At 37.4% G+C, this 12,082-nt stretch overlaps 1 protein-coding gene across 17 annotated transcripts in view; it reads right to left on the bottom strand.

Annotated features, from left to right (window-relative positions):
• Nucleotides 1–12,082, bottom strand: part of LOC131248856 (probable inactive protein kinase At3g63330) — a 170,547-nt gene that overhangs the window by 70,734 nt on the left and 87,731 nt on the right. For 12 of the 17 annotated variants that reach the window (XR_009172502.1, XM_058249338.1, XM_058249339.1 and 9 more), the window contains one exon: nucleotides 1,318–1,405. The exons of 1 other annotated variant lie outside the window; for it this stretch is intronic. Coding sequence is in view for 13 of the 16 variants with exons in the window: in XM_058249338.1 (XP_058105321.1) it covers nucleotides 1,318–1,405 (88 nt within the window). In the remaining 3 variants the exon portion in view is untranslated. Of the gene's footprint in view, nucleotides 1–1,317; nucleotides 1,406–1,922; nucleotides 2,034–12,082 lie in introns of those variants that run through there. 4 more of the 17 variants (XR_009172504.1, XR_009172503.1, XM_058249345.1 and 1 more) reach the window with 2 other exon arrangements.

A 12,082-nucleotide genomic window follows, 5' to 3' on the forward strand; every position in this document is an offset into this window, starting at 1 on the left:
ACATAAACTTTCATGAAAGATAATTAGAAAATAGTATTAAAACCCATAAGAGAGGCTCCGGGTGAAACCCATAACCACAAGAGACGTCAGCCATTTGTCCAATGCAAGGTTTGCAGCAGACAAACGACATCAGAAGGTGGTTTTCGAATAGGGAGATCTAGTCTGGGTCTACATGCGAAAAGAAAGGTGCGCGGTGGACACTCACAACAAGTTGACACTCAAAACGATTGGCCCGTGCAAAATCTAAAAGTGGATTAATGACAACAGCCATTGCATTGAGCTACCACCTAGATTGAATACTTCTAATGTATTCAACAATGCTGACCTTACACCATACAGGGCAGCAGACAGTGGATCAGACTAGATGTCGAGTCCCTTCCAACCCAGAGAGGATGATAAGAACGTGGATTACCTAATGTTGATGGATCGATCTGATGTACTTGCTAAGGAGCTTTGGGATAGATTAGAGTGTGGAAAGGGGGCAAAATACCTTCCATAATGGGCCAAAACCGTAAACCCATCAATGGACCAAGATTGTGCCACCCATTGTCCACTTTTGGGGTCACAAAAGGGTCTTTTGGCAGCATTTCCCTTTTTCTTATGTCTCATTTAAGTAAATAGAGGGGATTTTAGTCAATTTCTTTTAAATAAAGAGTGTATGGTTATGATTATAACATTCAACCCATAGTTTATGCTTGATGTAAAGCCCAAATTAGTGCTAGGGCCTTTTCTTTTGTTTCCCTTCATTAAAAACTCAATAAATGAAAAAATGTCCAGCAACTTTTGGGAGATTTTTATCTTCTCTACTAAGCCTTGGGCTACGGTTTGTGCAAATGCATGTTTTCACAAGCGGGATGTATTGTCTAGGCCATTAAAACTTATGAGAGCTTCAATTATTCACTGGTTATTGCATTGTTTTTACTTTATTTTCAAGTGGAAGAATCTCTATCTTCGATTAGGTGTGTTTGGGCATGATTTGATCAGAGGGTTTGATACAACTGCGTGCAATTGATGATTCTCATTCATTAGCTACACCAATAGACCAACACCGTGCAGCAATAAGTGTAAATAAAACATTACTTGTGGTTGTGGTACCTACAGTTTTTAAACCAAAACACATTGTTTAGCAACCATTTCCAACCTAGATATACATTGGTAAGTTGTGCAAATGTTACTCAAGATAATACATGCAAAACCCCAATTAAAGATCCACATACAAGTTTCTAATGTCAATGGGAAAACCCAACTGAGCAGGAAATAAAGAAAAACAAAAGAATAATCTATGAGATAAAGTTAAACGATAAAAGAAATAAGTACATGTTAATGTGGTATTGTTTCTCTCCACTAGGGCTTCCTCTTAAGCATCTTCCCATGTCCCCATCTTCAAAGCATATCACCATATTCTCTTCACAGAAAAGAACAAAACAAAAACAAAAACTTATTTGAATTAGTATAATTTGTCAAGGCTTAAAATATCACCAACAACACATTTTAACCCCGAATAGTATAGAACCATAATATTGCCCATGGAATTTTTCTTTTTTCCACTACCAATTTCTTTGATGTTTTAGTTTATGTTGTTAGTTTCTTAGTAGTTTTGTGATATGTTTGTCTGTCTTGAACTTAGGTAAGTTGACAGGAGAGTCAACTTTTCCCCATACACATATTTCAATGAAAACTCGTGTGTAAAACTGCATCCTCAAAAAGGAGCATACATCAAAATTAGAAAAGGGTCATCATATTCTTCAATGAAGGAATCAAGGTCTCTTAGCATAAGAGCAAGAACTCCTATTTCCATCATCAAGTAACAAAAAAACCCCTCAAATTGCTGTCCCTTGAGGATTTTTTTATTTTTTTTTTTAATTTTTTATTTTTGTAATGGCAATGCAGATTTTATTATAGGCAAAGAAAAGAACAGATACAAAGAGGGGAAAAGGGTCGATCAGAAATCGGACTGCTTCGCCCACTATCAAAGAATTACATTGGCCCCCTAGTGTCTTAAGTATGCGGTATTGCAGCAGCATATCGCACCCCTGGGATGCAGAAGTATCATGGTAAACATCAGGAAATATTACATGTTTCGCTAAATGTATCGCAATCTAAGGGAAACATAGGGGACACTCTAGGAAAATAGTGGCATTTTTAAGTGGAACTTCAGGAGAAAATAAAAGACACATGATTACACACTTAGAACTCAAAAAATAACACATTAAAAAAATAATAATAATAAAATAAAATAAAATAAAATAAAATAAAACATGTATAATAGTTTTCAATTGTCTAGGGGACAAAACTAAGGGTCCAGTCATAAGTGATGCAATTATATGGGTATGTATTTCAGTGGTCTGGACTTTGGAGTACCATATGCATTTTCACTTAAGTCTTAATAGGACTGAGGAGAGGGAAACGTGTAGCCCTAACTCTCATTTTGTCCGGCACTTTCTTCCTTTCTCCTCTTTTCTTCTTCCATTTTCTACTGTTTTACTATGTAAACCTTCTACATGGTATCAAAGTAGCATTAGATCCATTTGAATCCTCCGTTTCCTCTTGCTTTTCTTCCATTTTCATCTCCTTTCTTGTGTTCCTTTATTTTCCAACCGCCTCTAACACTCTAACCAACTAAGTTATGCCAACTGATCCATCTGAAGGACCAAGCGGCACACCTTCAGCAATGGCCAGACCCAATATAGACAGCCGCACCACCGGCAGGGCCAATCGACCCCACAACATCGCCTCCATCTCCTGTAGGGCTAGCTGCATCACCAGCAAAGCCAATCGGTCCCCACATCAGTGCAGGCCAGCCTTTAGGGTTAGCCAATTCTGCGATTAGCCTAATCAGCCTCCTTCAGTTGCTCAGCAAATCTTCCTATTCTTCATCCTTCTTATGTCATTGATGTGAACCTTCTTCAGATTCTTTCTTTCAAATTTATGACAATATAAAGCATTCATCTATGATTGTTTTTATTGTGTATCCAACTACAGCCTAGCGAAAATTAGTACAGGGTGAGATCATTAACAATGTGGCACAACTAGAGTGACCCTCCAGGGTTAATGTTAATCAAGCCTGTCGATAAAAGTTTTTTTTGGCATGGTCTCTATCCACCAAAAAGTACATTAGAAGGAAGAGGAAACTTGGCTACATAAATGGAAAACAAGGACCTACCATTTGATGATCCATCCAGGATGACTGGAATAGAGACAGCAGAAGGACCTTGACCTAGAAAACTGAAAGAGGTATGGGATACATTGAGAAGATGTATTTCCAGTCGGAAAATTTTGCTCATTTCTATCAATTGCATCATGAGATTACAAATATGCAGCATTGGGAAGAGCTAGATCATTCCTAAACTCTGGCAGTTACTGCTAAAGACACGAGAAAACAGACTGAACAGTGTAGGACTTTGAATTCCTAACCAGTCTTCCTCCTGATCTTGAGTTACACGGAGTCCATATCCTTGTGAATGACAGACTTCCTTCTCTAGAATCTGTTTACAACCATATTCATGGAGAAGCAAGCAGGAGAGCAACCACGTACGGTCAGAATGTTTCTTCAAACCATGAAATATCCACAATTGTAGCAAATCAGACATCTTTCATATCTACATCAGCTACAAAAGGATCCAGTAAAGCACCTCTATCAGCATAAGATCAGGACAAATTAGTGTGCACTCATCAAAGGAAACAAAAACGTTAAGAAGCAGTGTTTGGAGCTTTATCCTCATCTCACCCCAAACCCAATCTTGTTCCGAAAATATTGGTACTATTGAGGGGGGGGGGGGGGGGTATCGCCTAAGATTGGTGATTCAACTTCCGATTCCACCCACCAAGCTATGAGTGAGTTACGACAACCACTAGCAGTTGTCCAAGCATATATGCAAGGTATTCCATAACGGTAATGGTGGCCATTTACCATTACAATACAGACCATAACGGCCATTACAGTTTTTTTTTTTTTGTTTTGTTTTTTTTTTTTTGAAGAAATGTGTTTCAACCCCATTAGACCATTACAGGGCCTTTACAGGCCATTGTTTCTGTAACAGCCATTACGGCCGTTTCAGCCCCATAACGCGTAACAGTTCCCACCATTTCCGCTACATCCATTACGTAATCGTTTTGGCATACCATGCATCTATGAGTTCATATACAAGAATATAGTAGCCGGGTACATCTGCAATTGCAAACTTCACATCGTCTCAGTCCTATCCCTCCGCCTATTGGGTTCTTGATTCAGGTGCCTCAAATCATATGATGGGTAAGGAAGAAGGTTTCATTTCATATTCTCCTATTCCAGTGACATAAAATTTTCTAATGGCACGCATTCGAATGCCAGTATAAAAGGAATAAATCAACTTTCATCACTTTCTGTTCTTTGCATTCCTTCATTTCAAATCAATCTTCAATTAGTTTTGTATGTCAGTTCCCTTACTAAACAATTGGGATGTTGTGTCACCTTCTTTCCTTCACATTTTCTTGTATAGGATTTGAGAACATGGAAGAAAATTGGTAGTGGTCTTGAATCCATGGGACTATCTTCCTGATGTAGGGAGTACATCTATAGCTTTTGTGTCAAAGACTGCCAATAAAGATCGGTCTCCAATAAAGATGATGCGTGCTTGTGGCACAAGGGTCTTGGTCATGTGTCCATAAAGTGCCTTCAGTTATTGTTTCTGAATAAGTTCGAGAACAATTTAGAATTTCAATGTGAAAATATCTGATGTGTGGAGCCCAGCCCCAATTATTTCAGCTTTTGGCTATAGATATTTTATATCCTTCATTAATGATCACTCTTATGACATGGATTTACCTGATGAAACATGGAAACAAGGTTCCTTTGATTGTAAAGGCATTTCATAAAATGATCTTAAATCAGTTTGAAAAGAATATCAAGGTGTTTAGATGTGATCTCAAGATTGTCTTTCTCATGATCTATAAAAATACTTTATAAATCATGAAATAGAAACTTAAAACATCATTTTTTTTATATATACAAGCCAATAGAATGTGGTGTTAGAGAGAGAATCGGCACCTTAGAGAGGTTCTTAGATCCATCATGCTGGAAATGAAGGTTCCTAAAATCTACTGCGATGAACCAGTCTTTACTGCTGCATATATGATAGACAGGATGCCTACACCAGTACTAGATGGAAATTTTCTAAAAGTCGGTGGAACCATATTTTCCCTCGTTCTCCTTGCCCCCTAAAGCATGGTTTGAAAAATTGGTATGGACAATCATTTCACTCTATCATAAAGACTTGGAAAAGCTTTTATGTTCATTATTATTTTATTTTATTTTTACAGAGGAGAGCTACCAACGATAGCGCATTCCTCATCATTATCGTTATCATCATCAGCAGCAGCAGCAGCAGAGTCATCATATGAGTCTTATTTCAATTAATTGGGTTCGTATACATGAATCATGTTTTGCCATTTTAGACTATCAAGGGCCATACCTCCAATTAGAGCATATGTCATCAAGTCTTTTCTTACTACCTCCACCTACATCCTTTTGGGTCTTCCCCGTGCCCTTTCAGAGCCTTCTTCAACTTCTACAAACTCACTTCTTACTAGTGTGGTTCTTATTCTCCGTTGCACATGGCCAAGCCCTCTAAAGTCTACTTTCCCTCATCATATTACCTGTAGATGTTACTCCTAAGTTCACCCGAATGCATTCACTTCAAATTCTTTTCTTTCTTATCTTGTCACTCATCTATCTCATTATCCTCATTTCCATTACGATCATCCTATGAACATATTGTTCGTTAACTACCCAACATTGTCCCATAAAGCATGGCTGATCATATAGCTGTCCTCTAAAACTTCCTTCAATTGAGTAGTACACGACAATCACAAAATAATAATAATAATAATAATTAATAATTAAATAATAAACTCCAGAGGCACAATGCTATTTCTTCCACCAGCTTGAATTCTATGGGCAACATCCTTCCCAATCTCTCCATTCTCAAGAATTATTGACCCAAGGTATTGAAGGTGGTCCTTTGGAGAAATTCTTGGTAGAAATCTTACTAATTCCTAGTTTTCACACTATTGTTACTAACATTGCATTACAAATACTGTATTTTAGCCCAACTATTTTTAAATACTTCAAATTTTAAAGCACCCCTCCATAAATCTATCTTTGTGCTAATGCCCACCCTCGTATCGTCAATCAAAACTGTCATTTGACATACGCCATAGGATCTCTTCCTGCAAATGACTCCTCGTCTCCTCCATAACCAATGCAAAAAGGTGTCGGTTCAACGTCGACATTGGTGCAAGCCTGCATTAATTGTGAAATCACTTCTCTCCACCAGTGGTCCTCACATTTGGTATCACTCCCTCATACATATTCTTAATCATGTCAATATATCATCATAAAGTTGAAACTCCTCTCTTTCCTGACACCCATTAGCTTAACTCCTTAGGAACCTTACCATATGTTGTCTTTGATTCAATAAAGACCATGTGGAGATCCTTCCTATCTTTCTTATATTTCTCCATCAATTTCTATGGAGGAAAAATAGATTCAATGATAGACCTCCCAAGCATGAAACCAAACTGATTTTTTAATAGATTTGTCTCATGGCTTAGTCTTTGCTCGATCACACCCTCCCAAAGTTTCATAGTATGGCTCATAAGTTTAAACCCACATTAACTAGTACAGCTCTCTACCTGCTTTATTCTTACAAATAGGGAGCATGGTACTTTTCCTCCATTCATCTAACATTTTCTTTAATTTTACAATCCTGTTGAACAAATTTCTAAACCATACACTTCTGAACCTCTATTGGTATACAATTTGATCCGACAGCCTTCCATGTTTTCTTCTTTCTCAAAGCTTCTTTCACTTCAAATATCCCAATCCTAGTAAAGTATCTATGGTGTCTAACGCCATTCAAGTTTATTGCTCCTTTAATCCCTATGCTCTCATAGTGCTTGTTATTTAACAAGTTCGAAAATATCTTTTCAATTTTTCATTGATTTCATTGTCCTCTACTAGTTCCCTCTAATACCACTTATAATACATCTAACATGATCTAGGTCCCTACCCTTCATCTCTCTCATTTTTTTTGGAAGTTTAAAGATATCTTCCTCCCCTTCTCATCCCCAATATGTTGTAAAGATCATCATAAGCCTTAACTCTAGCCACACTACTTCCTTACCAATCTTTTTGGCATTTATATATTGTTCATAGTTTTCATTGTTTCTAGTCCCTATCAGGCTTTGGAACAATAAATGTTTCTCATGAATAGCTTTTGGTACATCTTCATTCCACCACCAAGTTTCCTTATATGATTGGATTTTCCCTCTAGATACTCCACAAACATCTTTTGCCACTTTCCTAATGAACTCAACCATCTCATTCCACATTACATTTACTTCTTCATCTACATTCCAATTTCCTTCTTCCATCAATTTATATCTGAATAACATTCTTTTCACTCCTTTTGGGTTCCACCACCTAGTTTTTTATAGTGTTTTCAATATTGCCGATATCGTCCAATATACCGATTGTCGCAGGTCAGCAATACACATGTATATGTATTGTCTCATATTTTTGGTCCCTCACGAAATATCGCACGTTATCGCAATCTATTGCAAGTACCGCAATATATCCCATCAGCCCGATAGAAAACAATTCTTGGTATTGACAATATCTGTGGATATCGACAACTATCACACTTATGCTTGAGGAGTCCAATCCGAAAGTCAAGAAAACACAGAAAACTCATTTTTCCCTTTTTCTTAGTTTCTTTCCAATTCTAAACCCATCTATTGTGGATTTTGGTCCATCCTCTTGAATCCTTTCGAAGAAAAACTACATTTTGGAGCCATTTTCAATGTGAAAAGCAATTTTGCTTTTAGATCCATTTCTTTTTATGTAAATCATGTTAAATATGTGCCAAATACTCATAAATGATAATTTTCATGTTTTGCATGAAAATCATGGATTTCAAGCTTCGATTTCAAGATTTGGGGTAGGTGGTCTGATTTGGGGGAAATTTGGAAAAATAAAAAATTCCATAATTTCTCCCGAATTTGTTACAAATGCAATCTGATTATCCAAACACGAAATCAAACATGCGTTAGACCTAATCTACTGATTCTTGTTGTTTTGGAGATTTTTTAGAAATAAATAATTATTAAATTAAAAATTAGTTAGAAATTTTTATTTTTATTTTTTTAAAAAAAAAATCTTCAAAATATCACTTTTACTAGTGGTCAATTAGACAAAATTTAAGAGAATTTAGGAGCGTTTGATGATATCATCATCACATACACTCTAATTTTGGAATTTGGGGGAAGGTAGTCCGACTTAGGAAAAATTGGGGAAAAATCGAAATTTCCCAAGTTGCTTGCAATCTTAGCGTCCAAACATAAAATGAAACATGCATCAAACCTGATCTATTGATTATTGTTTTAAATATTTTTCAAAAAAATAATATTTTCTTAATTAAAAATTTGTTAACAAATATTTATTTTCAAATTCTCTTCCATCAGCGGTCAATTGGCCCCCATTTTAGAGCATTTAAGAGAGTTTTCTGATTTTTTGGAAAATATAATTATTATTTTAATTAAGAAATAATTAAAACTGTTAAAATGATTTTTTTTCAAAAATTCAATTTCGTTTGTGGTTAGATTTTGTTAAGAATTATGGATGTGGTACACTACATATGCTAAAATAATGTTCTTTTATAGGTAGAACATGTCAGGAGGAAAAGGGAGACAACTTGACATCAGGTGGAAGTACAGGGACCCTATTCTCGATAATCGATTTGGGTCTCAATGCAATTTGTGTGGCGACGTAATGAATAGTGGAGGGGAAACCCGTTTGAAGGAGCATTTAGCAAAAGGGTATCGAAATGTTATGGACTATACGCTAAGGATGTCAAAGCACAAATGAAGGAATTGGCTAGAAAAGATGTGAAGATTAGAGCCAAATGTGTTATACAAGAGAGGGAGATTATGGACGAGTTAGGGCAAGCATTGCGTGGTCTTGAGGATATAGTGGATTTCGATGAGGACGATCTTGATTATATACGTGCTGTTTAGGTATACGAAATGAGTGGGAGAGGGATTGGGAGAGGCGGTGGGAGGCGAATAGGCCCACTTTTGAGGGTTTACGCGGAAGCATGGTGGGGTTAGTGGAGCAGGGGGTAATAATAGGAGCCTACGAGGTAGTAGGAGGGGCCGGATGTGGGGTTTGGACTGTGGCAGTAACAAGTGAGTATCGAATCTACCTTTATATCCGAGAATGTTCAAAGAAGTGGCAGGAACACAAAACACATTGAAGAAAATGTTTAGTGGAGGGGATGTGAGGAAAGTGGGGAAGTTCATTGCGAAAAATTTATTTATGATCACATCTTCGCAAATTCAACAATGATCCTGCACTTCAAGAATATGATCATTGAAGTGTAGCGTAGGGGTGAGGGTGTGGTGCCACCCACGTCATGCGAGATAATGGATAAATATTTAGATGAGGAGTACGCTGATATGCAGCATTATGTGAATAAATTTCATCCACCGTGGAAGATATACGGCTGTAGTGTGATGTGTGACAAGCTAACTGGACCGATAAGGATGTCGGCCATAAATTTTATGGTCTACTATAGGCAGTGTTCGAAATATCGGTATTACATTATGTATTGCACCCTTGGGATATGGATACATATCGGTTATCGCATGGGATATATCAGTTGTATCACGTAATGTATCACTGTTGTTGGAAACATGGGGAAACATTGGAAATTGGTTGATTTTTTCAATGAAATTTTAGTTATTGTTAAAAAAAGACATACACACTTAAGAATCAAATAATTACAGAAAACAAGTGCGCATAATAGGTTTTCTTTATATGGGGTCCTAATATATGCGTTTTCTAACTGAATTGATACAAGTATATTCAAAATTTATTCATATAAATTATATATGTAAGAAGACGTGTGGAAACACAAGCAATACATTGAAAAGCAAAAGAAGGATCGCTAAATAAGGTTACATCCATGTTTGATTTTATCTTTAGACATAGATTGCAACTGATTTGCGAGAAGTTGGGAAATTTTTAATTTCTTTCAAATTTCCGCAACTTGGTCCTTCTCCTCCAAAAAATTTCTGCAACTTGGTCTTCCTCCTCCAAATCTCAAAATCGAAGCTCCCAACCATGATTTTTCATGCAAAACATGACAAAACATGGATTTCTAATAATTTGATACTGATTTAACATGATTTACAGCAAAAAAGGATCGAAAGTAAAAAAATCTCACCGGATCGAACATGTGGGATATATCTCACTATTTGTGTGTTTCGTATCGCACAAGTGGGATACAAGAAATATCATAGGATATATCGGCCGATATCGTCGATATTTAAAACACTGACTGTAGGGTACGAAAAGTCCATAGATGCCAGCAATAAGATATAAATTAATTAATTAAAAAAAAACCTCATATTACATATGGGTTGATGCATGATGTCATGAAAGACACGGGAGAAAGAAAATCGTGCAATTCGTTAAGGATAATGGGAGCACATTTCTTAAGGCGATGAAGGAAATAATGAAGAAGTACCATATATACTGGACCCCCTGCGCAACCTATTGCATAGATCTCATGTTGGAGGCGATAAACATGCCCTCAGTGAATATTGTGATTAGTGATGCATAGTTGATCCCAAATTTCATCTACAACCACACTTAGTTACTATCTGAGATGCAGGTGAGGTGTGGTGGGGATATAGTGTGGCCCGAGGCGATACGGTTCGCCACAGCTTACATCACCCTAAAGATCCTCCTAAAATTACATCGCCCTAAATAGCCTTCTAAAACACAGGCAGGGGCTATGTGATCTTTTTAGCTCTAAGTATGCGGATTGGAATAAAAGTGGGGAAGAGACTAGCTTAGAGGATTGAGGAGCTTGTATTGAGTGTCGCCTTTTAAGAACATGTGCGTGGTGTGGTGGGTATTTTAAAGCCATATATGTAGTGCTGAGGACAATAGATAATGTGATAAATCCATCAATGGGATCTTTGCCTGCGTCCATGTAGTTAATGAAAGAAGCCATCAAGTCTAAAATCCCCCAATGCATATGATGCAGGACAATTAACCACTTGCTCTAAAAGCTCGAATTGTTAGAGCATGGCGAATCAATCCCTTTATCTCATAGCCCAGGCCCCACATCTCATGGGGCAGGACCTCAGCCAAACCCCCCTCGTAGGCCCCAAATAACATGGGTACGAGCCACCAGCCTCACACGGGCCGCCCACCCCGAGTGTGCCCCTGCATCCCACAGGCAACCCTACTTGAGCCTGGTGTGAAAATGCCCCTGCATTAGCATAGAAATGGGTGCATGAAATAGTCGATGACCTTTGGTAAAGGACCCTTTTACACCACTTCATCAGGCTAGAAAATACTTACATGATTTATTTTTAATTTTTTAAATGCTTCAGTACTTTACTATTTCTTTACATAACATGAATGGCTATTTTATTGTACTGATATGTGAATATTTGCATCGTGTTGGGTTTCAGCATACTTCCTGAATCCCAAGTACCATTACAGTCGTAGACTCTTTGAAGACGATAGCTTGAAGGTGGCTATGCATGAGGTATATAAGAAGTTATTCCCCAACTATCCGGGGAAAAGCAACTTTCGCAATGAGGTAAACATGTTCCGCACTTGCCTCTTCTCTAACTTCATCAAAACCTTTATACTCACACTTAATACTAAATGCCATCAACAGATTATTCAATTCTGCGATATTGTAAGAATGTTTTGGTCGACACCGCGCGAAGGGCGAGGACCTAGATAATGGCATGTGAGTTGCTACATTAGTTACCTCTTACAACTTTTAAGTTAGTTTTCATATTTTAATAGTACATGTGAAATCAAGGAAAATGATCTATTTTGGAGGTGGTGGGCCATGTATAGCAGCGACTGCTAGACTTTACATCGACTAGTTGTCAGTATGCTCACACAAATGGTGTCCTCCTCACCCCGTGAAGGAATTTGGAGCACCTTCTCTCTCATTCACACAAACAAGCGCAACAGATTGGGTTATGAAAGGCTTCAAAAGCTAGTGTACTA

This window comes from Magnolia sinica, chromosome 6 (assembly GCF_029962835.1).
Source record: "Magnolia sinica isolate HGM2019 chromosome 6, MsV1, whole genome shotgun sequence".
Lineage (NCBI taxonomy): Eukaryota > Viridiplantae > Streptophyta > Magnoliopsida > Magnoliales > Magnoliaceae > Magnolia > Magnolia sinica.